The 21,285-nt window shown below is 37.0% G+C and overlaps 1 protein-coding gene across 1 annotated transcript in view; it reads right to left on the minus strand.

The window, feature by feature from the left end:
• The window catches only part of LOC143234367 (G-protein coupled receptor GRL101-like), a 190,721-nt gene extending 169,935 nt beyond the window's left edge, over positions 1 to 20,786 (minus strand). The window contains exon 1 of the mRNA XM_076471674.1: positions 19,998 to 20,786. Within this exon, the coding sequence (XP_076327789.1) occupies positions 19,998 to 20,079 (82 nt within the window). The 5' untranslated portion in view covers positions 20,080 to 20,786. The remainder of the gene's footprint in view (positions 1 to 19,997) is intronic.
• Between the last annotated feature and the right edge of the window lie 499 nt (positions 20,787 to 21,285).

Below are 21,285 nucleotides of genomic sequence, written 5' to 3' on the forward strand. Positions count from 1 at the left end.
GGACTCACTCTGAGACATTGAACCCATAGGTTGAGTAACCTTTTCATAAGGGCGCAACGCAATTCGATTAACTGGTTTAGAACCACTTGTCTTTCTCACTTTCTCTGTGGCCCAATAAGGCCAGATGGTTAGGATGCTCGGCTCGCAATATGAGTGTCCCGGGTTCGAATCCCCCTCACACCAAACATGCTTGCCGTAGTGGCGTTATAATGTTACGGTCAATCCCGCTATTCGTTGGTAAAAGAGTTGGCTAAGAATTGGCGGCGGGTGGTGATTGCTAGCTGCCTTCCCTCTAGTCTTACACTGCTAAATTAGGGACGGCTAGCGCAGATAGCCCTCGTGTAGCTTTGCGTGAAATTAAAAAAAACAACAAACCATTCTGTTGGCACTAAGGTTAATATTGTCCTTTCTGTTAATTTATGATTACTAGCCGCCTCTTCTCTCTCGTCTTACACTGCTAAATTAGGAGTGGTTTATGTTTGAGTCTTAGCATTATCAGTTAAAATTTTAGTTTTTTACTTTTAATAGCATTCTTCAATAACTTTAGGCTTAACAAATAATATCCAGGAAACTTAATGTTTGAAACAAAGCCTACTTTGCTTGGCTAAAAGATAAAAACAAAAACGTTCCTATATAATATGCCCCACAGTGGTATGTCTGCGGACTTACACACTAAAAACCGGGTTTCGATACCCGTAGTGGGCAGAGCACAGATTGCCCATTGAGTAGCTTTGTACTTAATTCTAAACAAACAAACAAACAAACCTACATAATGATCAAAACACAAGAAAAAATCACTGTTCGATTTTTACTAATATTTTGCTTTGGTTCTTGTTAAGACAAATCTACATAATGGGCTATCAGTGATCTGCCCACCACGATCGAAACACGAATTTTAGCGTCGTGGGTCTTCAGACTTACCGCTGAGCCACTGGTGAGTATTGTTTTTGGGAACATTGAATATAAGTTTCCCAACACTAATACGTAGAAGTTGGTGATTCTTTAGGGTTAACAGTACCAAAGGTTATTCATTTCATTAGTTGTCTTTTTTTTTTGTCTCTCCCTCACCAAAAAACAAATTTCACTAAAGAGTAGATGAGGTAAAGGTTTTAACCTGTTCTTTGTTTCTCTATTGGATAATTAATTGCGAAGGTGCACGAGACACGTCATCCACACACCTTTCAACGTACCTTAGGTTGTTTGATTTTAAATTTTGCTCAAAGCTACACGAGGACTATCTGCATGAGTCGTCCCTAATTTAGCAGAGTAGGACTAGCGGGAAGGCAGCAAGTCATCACCACCCACCGCCAACGAGTAGTGGGATTTATAGTAACATTTATACTCCTCCACGGCTGAAAGGGCGAGCATATTTGTAGTGACTGGAATTCGAACCCCTGACTTACAGAGTGCGAGTCAAGCGCCCGAACCACTTGGCCATGCCTTAAGTTGTCAGCGATGAGTAACATTAAAAGTAAACAAACAAGTTATCAATTTATTATATAAATATGTTTGTTCTGCTCTGAATTCGAACAGATAGCACCGTCGTTTTTCGTTTTATTGTTCAATGTAGCATTACTAAAACAACAAAAGCGAAAGTTGGACGTTAAAGATATTTACTTAATTATAAGTGGTCATTTCCAATGTATGTATAGTTTCTGTACTCCAATGTTAGATGGTTCTATAGTACAATCCACCCACTCAGTGGAACAGTGGCATTTCGATACCCATGGTGGACGGAGCACATATAACGCTCTGTGTACCTTTGTGTTTAAATTGAAACAACTAATTTGAGTTTATTCTACTTTTTAAAATGTGTGTGTGCTTTTATTATAGCGAAGCCACATCCGGCTATCTGCTGAGTAAACCGAGGGCTATGTTAAAACATACCAGCGACAGTTAAGAGTTAATTCCAACCTACGGCGTTTGTTTGTTTGTTTTGGAATTTCGCACAAAGCTACTCGAGAGCTATCTGTGCTAGCCGTCCCTAATTTAGCAGTGTAAGACTAGAGGGGAGGCAGCTAGTCATCACCACCCACCGCCAACTCTTGGGCTACTCTTTTACCAACGAATAGTGGGATTGACCGTCACATTATAACGCCCCCACGGCTGGGAGGGCGAGCATGTTTGGCGCGATCGGGATTCAAACCCGCGACCCTCGGATTACAACTCGCACGCGTTACGTGCTTGGCCATGCCAGGTCCAAGCTACGGAAAACAACAACTGTAAACTAATTATTTAATCATTCTAAGTTGCACTTAAATAAATATAAAAGGTTTTTATATACTGGACTTTCTAGTCCACAACTCCGTAATTGACCACCACAGTTTGGCACCCCACCACTTTTTTTTCTCTTTAATATCAGAGGAAGAAGAAAAACGTTGCTTATAAAGTTTTCTCCCATGATAATACCCATACGTAGACTTGATTTCGTTTCATACTGAGTCAAACATTTTCTCTCATAAGTTGGATGATACAACATTATACATCTAGAAAGCGTCTTATTTTTCTTTGCTCGATACGTTACAAGATAAATTGACTGGCCAAACCAATACCTCGACTTGTACGTTTTCCCTTGGCACTGAACTCAGCTTTCAGGGCTTTAGATAATATTCGTGATGGTGGCTTCACCTTGGTAACAGGTTACGAACGTCGGTGTATCAAAAGATGATTTAATGATCATAAGAACAGTTATATTTCGAGAAAAAACTTTTAACATATCGCTAGTTTGTGATCACGTGGCCATTGCATGTCAGTTTCTAGTTTGAATGATTAGGTTATGAATGTTTGTATTTATTTATGGCCACCAACACGAAATGTTATTAAGATTAAAAAGTTAAGCCTACTTGAGACACGTGGTTCATGTGAAGATGTTGTTTTTTTTATATTTAGCGCAAAGCTACTCGAGGGCTATCTGCGCTAGCCGTCCCTAATTTAGCAGTGTAAGACTAGAGGGAAAGCAGCTAGTCATCACCACCCACCACCAACTCTTGGGCTACTCTTTTACCAACGAATAGTGGGATTGACCGTCACATTATAACGCCCCCACGGCTGAAAGGGCGAGCATGTTTAGCGTGTCAAGTATTAGTAAAGAACACCAAGACAAGAAATATTCAGACCACCCAAAAAGAAAAAAAATACTAGAAAAAACACAAGTTCATTCATGTTTAGTTTGCAAAGCAAAGTCCAGTATTCGGTGGAAAGAAGTGGCTTTTAGAAGAATGTCAAAAGGTTACGAACGTGCTAGCCCGTGTGACCATTACATCAGTTTGTTTGTTTTTGAATTTCGCGCAAAGCTACTCGAGGGCTACCTGCACTAGCCGTCCCTAATTTAGCAGTGTAAGACTAGAGGAAAAGCAGCTAGTCATCACCACCCACCACCAACTCTTGGGCTACTCTTTTACCAACGAATAGTGGGATCGACCGTCACTTTATAACGCCTTCACGGCTGAAAAGGCGAGCATGATTGGTGCGACAGGGATGCGAACCTGCAACCCTCAGATTACGAGTCGCAAGCCTTAACCCACCTGGCCATTCATATGAAGAATAGAGCCAGTAATTTCGTCAAATGTTATAAAAATTAAACACTTTATGATTATGAACGCAAATTAATTAAGAAAAACAGCATAAATTTACGAAAATAAATGCCCGACTAGTTTCGACGAACCACGTGCGCATTTCGCAAAGGTTTACAAAAAACCTAAACTTGAAATAAAAATGTATCTCAGAACGGTTGCTATAGGTATAAACCCGAAGACGACCTAGGAAGGTCGAAATGTTGTTCTCTGCTTATGAATAAAAGTGTTAATACCCATACCGGCCGTTTTGAAATACAGGGTATTTGTTTAGCGTTGGACCTATTTTTAGTATGTGGACGAACACGGTGTAGTTTGTCTTATGCCATTTTCAAAACAGTATATGTTAACAGGAAAATGATTCGGTGAAGCGGAAGATTTAACTAAGGCTTGCACATATCGAAGTCTACTTTCATCGAAGTTACATTCTTTCAACTATTCGCTTACGGAAGTCTTAACCCGTAAAAAACCTTCGAGCGTTGAAAATGTTTTAGTGTCAATTTTAGTTAAAACACTTTGAGCAAATATTTAGGAAGCTCCAAGCTAAAGTTTATTACATTTAAACTACGATATCCGTGAACATTTACCAATCCGTTATTGACCAAGACATGTACATTTCGTTTTAGAATAAAAAATAAAACATGTAGGGTTATACCTGATGTACGACTACCAACGTAGGGTTTTCGATAGTTTAATTTGAGATGACAATAATAAAGGATTTTCATAAGAACAGAAGATCTTGGATATTCAAACACAGGGCCACCAAAAGAGTCTAGTTGTACATTAATTTAAACTTATAAAATACTGCAGTTCGTGGCATAAAATGGAATTCTCAGAAAGAGAAATGAAAGTTTTTATGAAGAAAGAAATAGGGTTGATGTCAGGTAATAAATCTTTCCGCTTTACAGAATGTGACTTAGCGAATTTGTTTAGCGTTTGGACGACTTTGATATGCGGAAGAACACATAATGTTTTGTCCTTTTTCATCTTTCGAAACAGAATATGCTAACTGGAAACATTTTAAGCTGCAGAGAAGAGCGGAATTTTAAAATATGTATATATAAGGAAGTCTGTATCAATGGAAAGATAAATATTCTTTGGACTTTTCGTTTGCAAAAATAATAAACTGTAAGAAGCCGTGCCTTCGCGTGTTCTTTCTTCGTCAACTTTCCTAACGCAATCTAAAACGACATGAGCTTGTACCACATTCTAAACCACGTGCTTTCACTATGTTTACAGAGTTTCTCTGTTTTAACTGCATTTTGCAAAATATGAAGCTTATACATTTAAGGTGCGTCTGTTTTCAGTCAAGTTTATTAAAGCATTATATGTAATCAAAATAGGCTTAACTCTGTTCTTACAAGAGCCTAGCTACTAAGCATGTTATATCGTTATATCAAGTCAAATTGATTTATAATGTACACGATACTACAGTCCATCCGGTCCAGTGTGTTTCACATAGTTGCTGAGTCAAACGGTGCATCAGTGGGAACGAGCTTCAGTTTATTCTGTAAACAAAACTGAAACCATAATATCACAGCCTAAATCAGATACATCTGGTCCTTAGTTACATAGGAGTAGCGTTTATTTTTAGTGATTCCCGATTTTCTCTTATTAAAACGTATAAATGTTACAGAATATAATATACTAAACAACAAAACGACATCCAAACAACAACAACATATTTATTATGTGATATTATATGATATTATATGTTTGCTAGCAAATCGCTAGAGTGGAAGTTCTTATGAATACTATTAAAAAGAAAAATCGAGAGACAGCATTCGAACATGTGAGGAATTAAAACAAAACTTGCCTTTAAATCTGTTGTCAATCCGAAGAAAAACGTGTTTTAAATAAAAGCACGTTTTAAGCGCTGCTTCTGCAGTGGGGGTTCTGAACACGCTGAGAGCTTTAAGTTTTCGAACGCATTACGACAAAGTCACCATCTTTGTTCGAATTAAGACAGGATAAAGGATTTTGTAGTGACATAAACCAACTTTTCAGCTCTTATGTCAAGGCCCGGCATGACCAGATGGTTAAGGCACTCGACTTGCATTCTGAGGGTCGCGGTTTCGAATCCCCATCACACCAAATATGCTCGCCCTTTCAGCCGTGGGGGCGTTCTAACGTGACGATAAATCCCACCATTCGTTGACAAAAAAATAACCAAAGAGTTGGTGGTGGATGGCGATGACTAGCTGCCTTCCTTCTAGTCTTACACTGCTAAAGTAGAGACGGCTAGCGCAGAGAGCCCTCGTGCAGTTTTGCGGGAAATTCAAAACAAAGAAAACCTTACGTCAATTAAGGTGCCGTCCAAATTTAAGAGAGTACAAGCACATATTTGTTTTTTGTTGTTTTTTTACAAGACTAATTACATTATACAAATAGTAGCATCAGGCCTGCCTAGAAAAAATCTCATTAGCAGTATTGTCTGTTTCGTCTTTATTTTGTCTTTTGAGCTGAACTTCTATTCTTCGCATATATTGAAAATATTTGATTAGCGTGACTAACAGAATGCACTGCCATCTATCGTACATATTATAAACAAAGTTAATTTCCTCAGTTAACTGTATAAGATAAAAATATGGATCATCTGTTTAATTTTATACAGTACAAACTACACGATTCGACACAGCATTCATCTGTCCGTTTTAGAATGCTCTGTCGAAACGTGTAATATGTATTAAATCTTTTCGTTATGCTTACAAATCGTTGTATTTTATAGACACGTGTCTCTCAGCGTAATATTCTTTGTTACACAGAAACCCGTTTTTTAATCTGATATAATTATCACACGAATAACTACTACCTATTACGTACATACTAGAATTAATCAGCAAACGTGAAATTTTCAATGAAGCTTTCTAATTCATAAAAAAAAATACTGAACGGGGTTCATTCAATTATGTTTCAAGAAAAACGGTGAGTATGGAACCTGTCCTTATGTTATGTACATACATAGAGTCATATTAACACGTATATATATGACATGGTGTAATGGTGGAATAATAGATAATCGTAGAATCATAACAAACAATTCTTCCAATATTTATGATAATGGTAACATGATTGCACATGATTTCTATACATAATGCATGTTAAGACTTGTTTCATAACATTAATCATTAATTTCATAATCATTAATGCACAATGAATGGTAAAAAATATATGACCACCTTTATACCTATACTGATTAGTAACCTAACATATACTGCAACGCCCCCTACAATCCTGTACCCGTTTACACTCTCGTCCCTAAGACATGTGCAAAGAACGTTCAGTTGCAAATTCTCTTTGTTAACCTGAAGATGACCTAAGAAGGTCAAAACGTTGTTCTCTGCATTATTTTAACAAAAGATTTAATACCCTCAGCAGCCGTTTTAAGGTTCAGATCTAACTTATATCTCACGTGCATTGAATGCGGCAAAGAACCGGATGACGACGTACGCTTTCTATCGACTCGCAATCGTATCCACGCAACGTTGTAGAGTTACAGGTACGTTAAAAGGAAAGAATCTCAGAAACAGTTACTTATATGCGACTTCGCTTGCTAATCACTGGTTGATTTTAGTGATGAGGGTCTCGCTAGTAAAGTGCACTACCGATAGGTTATTATGTTTCGCTTGTTTCGAATTTTTGCGTTTCCTACTGGTACAACGGTAAGTCTATTGATTTACAACGCTAAAATGAGGGATTCGATTCCCCCTCGGTGGACTCAGCAGATAGCCCGATGTGGCTTTGCTATAAGAAAACATACATACACACTCGAAATTTCGCGAAAGGTTACACATAGGCCATCTGCGCTAGCTATCCCTAATTAACCAGCGAAAGACTAAAAGGAAAGCAGTTAGTCATCACCACCCACCGCCAACCCTTGGGATTATCTTTACCCGAATAATAATGGGACTGACCGACACACTGTAACGCCTCCACGGCTGAAAGAGCGAGCATGTTTGGTGTAACAGGGATTCGAATCCGCGACTCTCAGATGACTAGTAGAGCACGATAAACCACGTGGCCATGCCGGACCAGATTATTTTATACCAAAGCTCACAAGTTAATCGATTTTCCTACACAAACTTTATACACTTCCCTGTATTAATCAGTTTAAAAGTGAGAAACAGAATCGTTTATAAACAGGGTCTGAATGGACGTTAACGACTAGTGCGGAGACGAATATTATCTTTGTACAGTTTATAAGATCATATAGTAAACTGTGTTCGTTATGTGGAAACAATAAGAAACCTTGTTACGTTTTTCTTTTAATTTTAGGATCATCTTCTCTTCTTACAAGACAACGGTTATAAGTTTATCAAACAACGACTTATATCTGTCACAACGGTTATCAGTTTATCAAACAACGACTTATATCTGTCACAACGGTTATCAGTCTATCAAACAACGACTTATATCTGTCACAACGGTTATCAGTTTATCAAACAACGACTTATATCTGTCACAACGGTTATCAGTTTATCAAACAACGACTTATATCTGTCACAACGGTTATCGGTTTATCAAACAACGACTTATATCTGTCACAACGGTTATCGGTTCATCAAACAACGACTTATATCTGTCACAACGGTTATCGGTTCATCAAACAACGACTAATATCTGTCACAACGGTTATCAGTTTATCAAACAACGACTTATATCTGTCACAACGGTTATCGGTTCATCAAACAACGACTTATATCTGTCACAACGGTTATCAGTTTATCAAACAACGACTTATATCTGTCACAACTGTTATCGGTTCATCAAACAACGACTTATATCTGTCACAACGGTTATCAGTTTATCAAACAACGACTTATATCTGTCACAACGGTTATCGGTTTATCAAACAACGACTTATATCTGTCACAACGGTTATCAGTTTATCAAACAACGACTTATATCTGTCACAACGGTTATCGGTTCATCAAACAACGACTTATATCTCTCACAACGGTTATCGGTTTATCAAACAACGACTTATATCTGTCACAACGGTTATCGGTTCATCAAACAACGACTTATATCTGTCACAACGGTTATCAGTTTATCAAACAACGACTTATATCTGTCACAACGGTTATCGATTTATCAAACAACGACTTATATCTGTCACAACGGTTATCGGTTTATCAAACAACGACTTATATCTGTCACAACGGTTATCAGTTTATCAAACAACGACTTATATCTGCACAACGGTTATCGGTTTATCAAACAACGACTTATATCTGTCACAACGGTTATCAGTTTATCAAACAACGACTTATATCTGTCACAACGGTTATCGGTTCATCAAACAACGACTTATATTTGTCATACTTTCTTTATTTCATGTAACTTTTCAATTTTACTACATTTCTTATCCTGCTTAAGGCATTCGACTCGCATTCCGCGAGTCTCTAGTTCGAATCCTCTCACTGAACAGGTTCGCCATTTCAGCCGCGAGGGCGTTAAAATGTGATAATCAATCTCACTTTTCGTTAGTAAAAGGTTATCCCAGCTGTTGGTGGCTCATGATGATGTTAACTAGTTGCTTTTAATCTAGTGTATCGTCCCTCTATTAGAGACACCTAACGCACACAACCCTCTGATAGCTTTGCCCGACATTAAACAAAGCAACCCAGTCATTCCCCTAACTTCTTGTCATTTCGACCGGGCATGGCCTGGTGGTTAGGGTGCTCTACTCCTAATATGAAGGTCGCGGGTTCGAATTCCCGTACCACCAAACATGCTCACTCTTCAGTCGTGGAAGAGTCATAATGTTACGGTCAATCTCATTATTCATTAGTAAAAGAGTAATCAAAGAGTTGGCGGTGGGTGATGATGACTAGCTAAATTAGAGACGGCTAGCGCAGATAGTTGTCGTGTACTTTTGCACGAAATTCAAAAACAAACAATCTCGTGATTCCGTACCATCGCAGACCATAAGACAAAGTTCGCAAGGTTTCAGTAAAGTCCGTATTTAAGTATTAAACATTTTTAAGGAATTTCAACTCTCCGTAGGCTTGGTTGGACCGTCGTTTAATAAAAGTTACGACGTTAAATATATTTCAACAATCTCTATTCATTCATCGATCAAACATTATTCCTTTCTCAAAATGAATTTTTATTTATTGAACATCTGCGATGACAGATTTACAATTTATAATATATTAAGTAGACTCTTATTGTTCTGTTTTTATTTAATCAGAGGCATTTTCAAATAACTGGTATATTACAATAAATTTTGAGACGTTAGTTTAACAATGGTTTAAAATCCAAAACGCTTATGCGCCCGTAGCATCTTCAGAGACGATTTCTTCCTTCGTGTAGATTAATTACTCTTATCAAGATGTCTAAATGGATTTATTAAACAGCACAGTGTACCAAAACACTAAATAAAAACACGTTATGTTTCTAAAATAAGAAACTCTTATTGGCAGTTTGTGTAAAGAGTTTCTCAAACGAACCTTTCCGGCTGTTATATCAGTTTTGAAGAAACTGACTTAGTGAAACTGCCAGGTGGGTTATGGCGTTCGACTCGTAATCTGATGGTCGCGGGTTCGAATCCCGGTCGCACCAAACGTGCTCGCCCTATAAGCAGTAAGGGCGTTATAATATCACGGTCAATCCCACTATTCGTTAGTAAAAGAGTAGCCCAAGAGTTGGCGGTGGGTGGTGACGACTAGCTGCCTTCCCCTAATCTTATACTGCAAAATAAGGGGCGTCTAGCGCAGATAGCTCTCGTGTAGCTTTGCGCGAAATTCAAATCAAACCAAACCAGAACACAAAAACGTGGCAATATACTTGAAGTATACTTAAAGGTGAATTTTCAACAAATTTAATAATTGCCTTAGAAACTGTACTTTGGTTAGGTATAATTCCTGTGTGGTTGCCATATTTTTAAACACTTTAGTTTTTGAGTAAAAAATAAAACAAAATATGCGGGTCCCCGAACTCAAGTTCCTCTCGGTCGTTCGGCTGTTTCCGTGACGTTTTACAACTATGACGTAATAGTTGCCAAACACGCTTCGTTGCGCGCCGACCATTGTGTTCCTTTCAGTGCTGGTGTTTTATATAAATCTATCGGTGCTTCTTCCGGATTACATACTTTGTGAGACTATTTGTGTCTTGATATTGGTACTTTATGTTTGTTTTATAATAACATGGTTTACTGAGTTGTTCATGGTTGTAAAAACAGTTCGGCATCGTGCAAAAGCTTCTTTTCGTTTCCGTGCAAGGAGAAGAAACCGGCAAGATGGCGACAGTGGGTGCGGATGGTCAATAGGAAGAACTGGACTCCTTAACATCATGCAAAGCTTTGTCAAGATCACTTTGAACGCTCATGTTTTGTGTCGGATCCCACTGTTTGGATTCCGTGGATTTCAAGCCAGGCAGGTTGAGACTGAAAAAACCATCAGCAGTAGACAGGATCATCCCCACCATCTTTCCTCGTGTAGAGCTGAGGACTGATTTCAGCCTGCAGCGTACAGGTTCCACCCCTCTGAAGCCATCTCTTGCCATAACGAAAAGAACAAATTTAAAGGTATGTGTGCAGTATAAAGCGATAAACATTAACTAGTATAATATAATAATTTAAAAAGTACACAGTTTTGAAGAATGTAACTAGACATACACATTTCACATATATTAGCGTGTTTTGCATTTGTGGCACCTGAAAGTCAGTGAAACCTTGATTTCCTAGGCTAGACATGTACAAATCTATCCCAAATAGAGTATATTCCAAGTTTAAAAGCTGGTAGATCATTCTGTAGATGTTTTTTGTATCATTTATAAATATGGAAAAGTTTGAAGAATTCCATTTCTCAAATTTAACATTTCAAGATAAATTGAAATAAGACTATGTCTTGAACATGTTGAAGTAATCAAGTATATGTTATGTATTTAAAAAAAAATTGTAGACTTGTAAACAATCAAATATAAACTCCATAACATATTTCCATAACTCATCATAATAAAAGTAATCTTAACACAGTACTTTGACATTGTCATATTAAATGTAAATCTCATAAAACTCATAAAGCATGTTGTTTTAATATATAATCTCAGTTCTTCAGTATCAGTCACAGTTCCGCTACTCTCGCTCGTGGAACTGTCCTCATCACAAGAACTTGTCAGATCTGTGTCAAAAGTAACTGTTCTAGGTTCGTTCAGAGTAGGTTCGAATTGATATGGCACTACTCGACACTGTTCAGAACACAAAGTCAGAACAGACTCCGCCTCTGTTTCTCCGTATGCACTGGCCATGTTTATTTACATTCAACGCGCTGGCGTTGGCGATTTTTATGGCAACTTTTACGTCACTGTACTTTTCCTAGCGACAAACGTAAAAACTAAAACGTTCGGATTGCCACTCGGAAAGGGCTCTTTCTGCACCAAGTTCTATGTTTCATTTATTAGCACATATGTTTTATAAAAAATGTGAACCTGCAAAATTAATCAGTATGAGTAGTTATTCTGACTGCAAAGTTTTCTTTTTTCTGTAAAATTCACCTTTCACGTTTCAATAAAACTTCTACTAAGCCTAGCGAGATTAAAAAACAAATAAAAGAAAAAAAACGTTTGAGTAACAACTTCACTAAAAGTAATATGAATTTTAATTATTAAATGTAAAACTAAAAACAATATATATACTTCTGAAAACACTATGGCCAAGCTTTAGGTCCGAGGGTAGTGAATATGTTACAGACCTAGTTACAAGCCCTGGCTTTATGAATACCCTGTCAAGCATAAGACCCTTGTTTGGTTAATACCCAGTCAGGTTACAGGGTCGTGATTGGTCGATACCTACTCAAGTTACAGGTTTGCGCTTGTTGAACACCTCGTCAATTAGACATATATTCCAAATGCAACTAACGGAAATTAAAGTCACACAGCGATTAGTGTCATTAGTCTCTCATCAGCATTCACGTGTTTTGGAAAGTGTGAAGAGCTTTTAGTAGGTTCTAAATAGCAATTACTAACTACTGGTGGCTAAAACGCTTTGACTTTAGGTGATGTCTTGATGGTATTCTATAGGTACAGCTTGTTTATAAAATTTCTTAGTTTACAGACTTTTAATAACGTTCCTGCTACGCATAAAAGATTATTATAGAAGATAAATAATGATGTTGTTCTATTACGTTTCGAAGCGAGTTTCTGGCGTTCTCAACCTTGAAAGGTGCCTAATGTAATGAATGTCACAAAAACCATTTCTAATTTAGAATTTCTGGGCCGAAAAAAGAGGGAACCATTATTCGCTACCTACGTGGCTACTCTTAAGCCAATAGCAGACCTGACTGTAACACAGCTAAAAGTGCATGGTGTGTGTTCAGAGACATGTCGAAGATCGAACATTGGAACTTCAGAATTTCTGCTTAGCATACTAGCCACTAAATCACGTTCAAGCGTTCAAGATTGGGCCATCCAACATCAATGGACGTTTGTACAAAATATTGTGCGGTGTTTTTGCTGGTTTGTTTGTTTTTGGATTTAGCGCAAAGCTACACGAGGGCTGTCTCCGTTAGCCGTCCCTAATTTACCAGTGTAAGACTAGAGGGAAGGCAGCTAGTCATCACCACCCATCGCCAAATCGTGGGCTACTTTTTTACCATCAAATAGTGGGATTGACAGCAGATTATAACGTCCCTACAGCTGAAAGGGCGAGCATGTTCGATGTGATGGAGATTCGACCCCGCGACCCTCGTATTACGAGTAAAAGAGTAGCCCAAGAGTTTGCAGTAGGTGGTGATGACTAGCCAGCGGAGACAGCTCTCGTGTAGCTTTGCGCGAAATTCGAAACAAGCAAAACCAGAACCCTCTAGTCTTACACTGCCAAACTCAGGACGTCTAGCGAAGACAGCCCTCTTGTAGCTTTGCGCGAAATTCAAAAACAAGCCAAACCAGAACCCTCTAGTCTTACACTGCCAAACTCAGGACGTCTAGCGAAGACAGCCCTCTTGTAGCTTTGCGCGAAATTCAAAAACAAAGAAACAATTCTTAATTGCTCGTTGATTGTTTGTGGAATGAGAGTCGATTAGGGAAAAAGACACCTATAAACTATTAGCAATGTGAAAATTATTTGACAGAAATTAAACTTCCTTGGGCAGTATTCATAACTAAAAATGTGAATAAAGTAACGCTGAGTGATGTGAATTGAAATCTCGATTTTTTTTCTCTTCTTTTTCTCTATTCTAAGCAACTTGTTTTGAAAACCTGATGTTGTTTTCGTATTCACCAACAAAATTATGTCAATTTTTAATCACTATCCTTTTTTCTATTTGACATTTTGTAATTTACTAGCCCACGCAAATCTTTTATTATTCTAAATATTTCATTTTCGGCATTTAACTTTATGATTATAAAAAAAATTCCAACATAAAGAGCGTGCACATTAAAGCATTGGTTCAAAACAGAGATCATTCAAGAAACAAAGCACTTCTGTTTGCACGGTAAGCAAACCCATCGGAATTTATTGTACATTATTTAGCCATTTATTACTGAGGAACCATTGGTTCAAAACAGAGATCATTCAAGAAACAAAGCACTTCTGTTTGCACGGTAAGCAAACCCATCGGAATTTATTGTACATTATTTAGCCATTTATTACTGAGGAGCCATTGGTTCAAAACAGAGATCATTCAAGAAACAAAGCACTTCTGTTTGCACGGTAAGCAAAACCATCGGAATTTATTGTACATTATTTAGCCATTTATTAATGAGGAGTAGACATTCTGAGACTTCGAGCCAGAAAGCGGCTGACAATGATCCATCGTGTGATTTAACTGATGCTACAAGGTAACCGACTGTTAATTTTATGCAAGGAATATCGTCTTTTATTTAGAAAAATAAAAGGTAGGTGGAAAACGTTATTTCAAATAAAGGATGACTAAGAAAAGAAATAGACACAATCGTTTACCAACACGCTAGTCTGTTAATCTTAGATTCATAAAATGTAAGTATCTACTTTTAGTTTGTTGCTACAAAGATTAATTAAGAGAGAGCAGAAAGAATAACTGATCATATCATCTCCTAACAAGCTAAGGCTTACATTCTGCTTAACAAAGTTATAAGCATGGGGCTCAGGGTCACTCTCTGGTCAGAAAAGTGACAAACACGGGGCTTAGAGTTACTCTTTGGTCAGAAAAGTGACAAACACGAGGCTCAGAGTTACTCTCTGGTCAGAAAAGTGACAAACACGAGGCTCAGAGTTACTCTCTGGTCAGAAAAAAGTAACAAACACGAGGCTCAGAGTTACTCTTTGGTCAGAAAAAAGTAACAAACACGAGGCTCAGAGTTATTCTCTGGTCAGAAAAGTAACAAACATGGGGCTCATGGGGTTAAGTGTTAGTTTCTGGTTAGAAATGTAACAAACATGGTGCTCGGTGTTACTCTCTGGTCAGAAATGTAACAAACATAATGCTCGGTGTTATTCTCTGGTCAGAAATGTAACAAACATGGTGCTCGGTGTTATTCTCTGGTCAGAAATGTAACAAACATGGTGTTCGGTACTAGTCTCTGTTCAGCAAATTGTAGAGTTACAACTCAATAGTCAGAGTACTCACGTAAGTTAATAGAAAATAACAAAGAACACTGCACGACTGCTTCTTACTAAAATAAAAATGCAGCTAGTTACGTGAACTATGCAGAAATGAGTTACATTTTATTGTTATTTCATTTCGCTCCTTTACGTCTCCACAGAACGTGCGCTGTGAAAGAGCATACACGTAATTCGATTACTCTCATTACACGATCGCATCAGAATCTCGTTGTCTCGGTCTAGACTGTTTGTTGTCTTTTCCTAGCTGTTCTAAACGCACTTATATTAAATTTCATTAATGGACCTTCTTGAGTTTTCGAAGAGAGAAAATTTCTTTCTTACCTTAAAATAACACAGTACACTAGAGCAATACGTGGTTACTGAAAACTGTTAGTAAGCTAAATATTTGTACCCGTGACCCACAATTTGATACTTACAAAAGCAAAACACTTTTATTTTTGAATTTCTGGACAGTAACTTTCTTGCAGAATGACCAGAGAGTAATTGCACTCACAACACAGTCGAGATAAGAAATAAATATCTTTCTATATATAAAACTGTATTTCGTAAACCCAAATGTGTTATTCGTGTATTTTGACATAAAAACATTTCTCATCGCACAAAAAAAAAACGTTATATTTGTCATTATATACAAAATTCCTCCAAAAATATCTTTTTAACCGCCTCCTCTTACTTTATGCTTATTACAAATATTTTTATAACAACGATTCCGCTATAAGAAGGCTAAAGTTCTAATTTAATCTTCACACGTACTTTCTATTTCTTACAAAATCACAAACTGAGAAATACTAATCTACACAAAAAATACAAAAGATTTTCTTTTAATCTGCAAAAGTTTTTTTAGAGAAACATGATATTGTACATAACTGAATTAAGGCTTAATAGTTTCGTTTTAAGTTCAGTTGGTAATTGAGTAAAACTTGAGTGATGAGGCTTAATAGTTTCGTTGTCTTTATGAATCTAACGATGATCGAAGGAGGTCGAAACGTTGTTCGCTATTCTACACACAATTTTCTCAACCCAAACCAGCCGTTTTTACATATATAAGTTTCGTTTTCAGTTTACTCGCTGATTAAGTAAAACTTGTGAACTAAGCCTAGTTTTGAGGACAGCTTATGTACGTGCATTTTTTTTTTGTTGTTGTCGGTTATGTTGACCAAAGATTAATTTATTTGTACGGTCAATATACGCAAACAACATTTTTATTGAATCCATTAAACGCACGTGTACTTAACTGTTTAGATCTTCTACTCATTACCTAGTAACTTCCAGTTATTTCTGGATATTTTTGATAAAATAACATGACAAAAAACAACACCAATGTTTAAGTACAAGTAAAATAAGTAGTGCTGTTTTTGTAGTTGGCTACAGGGTGAAACACTCACTTTCAGTTATAACCTGTTAATGAATAACATATATTATTTTAACACAATACTAGCATAAGGACTAGTTTCTTTGTCTTTAAACTTATATTTTGTTCAGAAAGAGTACTTTTTTTTTCTTAATATAGTTAACATACACGTGACTGTTTGTTGTACCTTTGTAACTGGCGATTTATAATGTTTAAACAGCCACTGTATCTTTGTTCATAGCATGACGTAAGTGGCGATTTATAATGTTTAAATAGCCACTGTATCTTTGTTCATGGCGTGGCTGTAACCGACAATTTATACTGTTTAAACAGCCACTGTGTCTTCGACTAGAACATCGCTACAACTTGCATATATATGATCGCGTTATGATATTTACTTTGTGTTTCTGTAACTTTCAACTGTTTAAACAGCCACTATGTCTTCGTTCAGAACACAGCTACAACTTATATGACCGCGACTGTGTTGGATTATAATTTGTTTTGAAAACTACCAGTAGTTAGTTTGATGATTACGTTTTCTGATTAAAAACACCTTTTAAAAATGCGTTTTTCTGAAGTAACATTCTAACGCCTACTATACCTCAAATACAGTAATTTGCATACATAATTGAATATCAGTTTGACGTCCGTATTCATGAAGGAAAGCGTGACAAATCGATCGAACATTCATTACAACTACAAGTTCGCGACAGATATTCAGTCCTAGAATCTCCCACGTGTCTTCTAACAATTGCATTAAACAGTCGAACCGTTTCATGCGCTGTAATTCAGTTAAGTGACTATTTAATTGTTTAGAAAACAAAAGGAACACTACCCTAAAATCAACTTAGGGGGCATGTCCACAATGTATTTGTTGAACCTCTTCTTGAGGTAAAGTAATAAATTAAATATATATAAACGGTACGTTAAACATAACAATGTTAAATATCACTTAACGTATAAAATTTGTTTCTTTGTTTTTTTTTTAACTTTTCGCAAAGTTACACGAGGGCTATCAGTGCTAACCGTCCCTAATTTTACAGTGTAAGACCAGAGGGAAGGAAGTTAGTCATCACTACCCATCGCCAATTTTTGGGCTACTCTTTTACCACCTAATAGTGCGATTGACCGTCACATAATAACGCCCCCACGACTGCAAGGGCGAGTATGTTTGGTGTGAAGGGGATTCGAATCCGCAACCCTAAGATTACGAGTAGAGCGCCCTAAAATAAAAGACTCGTAATCTGCAGATATTTTTAACGTTCCTTTTACTTTGGCTCTCCGGATTTACAATGCAGAAATCAGGAGTTCGATTCTCCTCGGTGGGTTTACCAGATAGCCCGATGTGGCTTTGCTGTAAGAACAAACACTCTTAATTTGTCGATTTCGGATTCAACATCAGAGGCGTGTAAAAACTGATTTCAGATTTGTACCTGCACTACAAAAACAAAAATATACAGTTTATGTGAATTTTATAATAAATATTATATAATAACCGTGTCGTAAGCATAAAACGTACACTAGATGGCGCGTTATAAAGTAAATAATTATATCTGTATAAAATCGTACATTACTTACGAGAGGTGAGGTGATACAGCGATACGATTTATGTATCTTCACGAAATTTGGCAAATTTACAGTAAACATTATAAGTCTTTAGTACAGCAAAAAATCAGAATTTCTAATAAAGTATTTCTGCTAAAAATTAATTATTCAATAAATGAAGATGACTCTTAAATATTACGTGTTGTCTTAATTTATTTTATCTAAAACATTACACTTAAAGTAACATAACAAATTAACAATAACAAAACGGATAGGCACATAATGACTTTTATACTTTATTTCTCTTGTCAGCTGTTCTTCAGCTGATAAAACCTAATAATTTGCAAAAAATACTGTAAACGTAAATAAGACAATGTTAGTAATATAGATAATAAATTGCAGACAAGACTGTCAAGCTTTGTAGATAAACCTTTAGTAAAACTTCTGTATCTAGATACATAGAATATCGATTGGTGTTATGAGTTACGTATCCTAAATCACGTGCAATACAGATATCGTGAGTATTAAAAATATAAAAATTTCATTTTCATGCTGTAAATAGCATTATCTTGTTCAGGACCTAATATCCAATTTAGCAGGCCATGTTTGGTTGGGATTGGTCAACTGGTTTAGGAGATGCGTTAACAGACAGACAAAAATATTTATTTAATATTAGATAGTTACCGCATCAATATGGCTTTGAACTTGTATAACGCATAAGTGGACATGGTACAAAATTATCTGTATAGAAATAGGTTGACGTTCAGGCCTGAGGCCCGGAAGGAAGGGAAACACGATAATTAGTAGTTTACTTATTCTTCTTTTATATTCTATTCAATTTTGATTTTGAACAAGTGCCATGAAACACAGTGCAACAACTGCCACGACTTCTATGTTGCAGAGAAAAGCAGAAAAATGGAAACCAGATTTAAAAAAACACCATCACACATTTTTGAACACTGCAAATCAAATAAACACAACATAACCATAGAAAACACCGAGATATTAAGTAGGGAAACAAATATATACAAACGCAAAATCAAAAAAGCCTTACTTATGCAACAACTAAAACCAAAATTAAATCAATATAAAAGAACATCTTTATACCTATACTAATTAATAACCTAACATCCACATGCAACGCCCCCTACAATCCGATACCCGTTTATACTCTCGACCCTAAAACATGTGTCCGTCAACGGTCACATTCAAACACTCTCTCTTTCTTAACCTGAAGATGACCTAGGAAGATCGAAACGTTGTTCTCTCCTTATCAGTAAAAGTGTTCATACCAGCCGTTCTGAGAAACATTTTTATTTCAAGTTGGTTTGTCGTCATCAAGAACCAACCTAGAAGTATGCATGTTGGAAAATACTTTTCAGTAATGCTTCCTTTTTCCTATATAATTCCAAATACAACATTATAGTACAAAAAACTACGACGTTGCAGGTATTTAGTTTTTGAAGGAAAAACATCCCACATTCCTGAAGTGGGGCGGATCTTCAGGAATATTGTTATTCCCCTTTGCCCCGCTCGCGTAAAACTTAAGCTTTGATAAAGTAGGTAGGGGAGGAAAGGGTATCAACGGTGTTCAATGAACGCCCTATTAGCAGAGTCACCTAGTGGCTGGGACCAGAAAATCCAAGGATGCCGGAAAATTTGTTGTTGTTGGGGGGGGAGGCGCATTTAAGAGCATAAGGGCGCAAAATAATGAAAAAAATCATTTACTCAATTACAAAAACCCAACTACATGTCTTTCTTAAAGGGCTGTAAGTAGCCTATCAGGGATCGTACGTGATCAAGATGGAAGGAGAGAATAGAAGATAAAGGACAAACCTAGCACGTGTCGATAAATAACACCACTCAATTACAGAGCATTTAAGAAGGTTTGAAATTCACTCACAAATCAGACTTGAAACAGTACAAAAGTTGGTACTCTCGTTGAAAAATCTCATGCGATACGAGAAAACGCGCGGAACCTTACCTGGTATTCCATCGTTTGGGTGACAGTCTTCAACCAGTAAAGTTGCCATAAGCCAAAGAGACAAGGCGAGGAAGGTATACATGTTGATGGATTAAATCAGCTTCTTCCAAAGGAGGTTCGAAACAGCCATTTATATCGTTTCTTTGATGACTTCCACACTTCACACACGGCAAACTACTGATCTAATGCCAGTACATGTAAATGGAATTCACACGTTAGTGGACACGTGTTTTATTCTGTTTTCCACCTTATAAATTCTCCCAACTATCACTTATTTTGCCATCTTGTTACATCTTATGTTCTCTTCCTTTATATGATTTTAATTTCTTACGTTGCTAAGTCTTATATGTAATTTTTATCATTCTAGATAGTTCTATTTCTACGTCGAAAGGAGTGTCTTCTGTTGTTGTTCTTCTGATTGTTTTTTAGTCTTCCCTAACCTATAGCTTCCTACCCATCCCACTTGCCCTTTTCACGTCTCTCTGTTTCTCATCCAGTTGTTGTATGTTTAGTATTTAATGGGCTATCAACAATCGTTTAGCTTTACTATCGAACAACCAACCTCTGAACTTTACTGGAGAGAAGTTTCCGGTTTTAATACGATTATTTGAGACTCTATACTTCGGATGAGAGGGTTTCACGACTTGTACAGTCCCGGGTTTTAAAGCTTGAGATAAACAAATGCAACGCTGCAGTCTGGGGTGGAGAGTGCCATTACACTGGAGTTATATTAATTATTTTATTTATTTCCACGTCCTTGTCATGAACTAATACCTAACCGTCCCTGCCCTGATCACAGCTAACAAGAAGTGTGAATGAGCGAGAAGACACTGCGCTGTTTATTGGTCGGTACTGCGCATGCGTAATAGACTTGTCATAGCTTCAGCGGCATCGACTGTTTTCATATAATATTTAGATCACACGAAAAGTTGTGTGTGTGTGTGTTTTCTTATTGCAAAGCCACATCGGGCTATCTGCTGAGTCCACCGAGGGGAATCAAACCTCTGATTGTAGCGTTGTAAATCCGTAGACTTACTCTGTAACAGCGGGGGACGCGGAAAGTTGTGTAGTAGCTATAAAATTAAGTAGTTCGAAGTATACAAAACCATCATGTCAATCAGTCTAAGGAAAAAAAAATTGGAAGGGGAGGGAGACACAGAGGCAACTTCTAACCAGTTATTAGGCCTGAAAAACAAAACTGATTCACATAATACGATGAGACACGACAGTCAAAGTAAGTTCTAGTTTTAGAACTACAAATATTGTTATGGTTTAACAAACACAACAC

The sequence above is a fragment of the Tachypleus tridentatus genome, chromosome 12, assembly GCF_004210375.1.
Source record: "Tachypleus tridentatus isolate NWPU-2018 chromosome 12, ASM421037v1, whole genome shotgun sequence".
Taxonomy (NCBI): domain Eukaryota; kingdom Metazoa; phylum Arthropoda; class Merostomata; order Xiphosura; family Limulidae; genus Tachypleus; species Tachypleus tridentatus.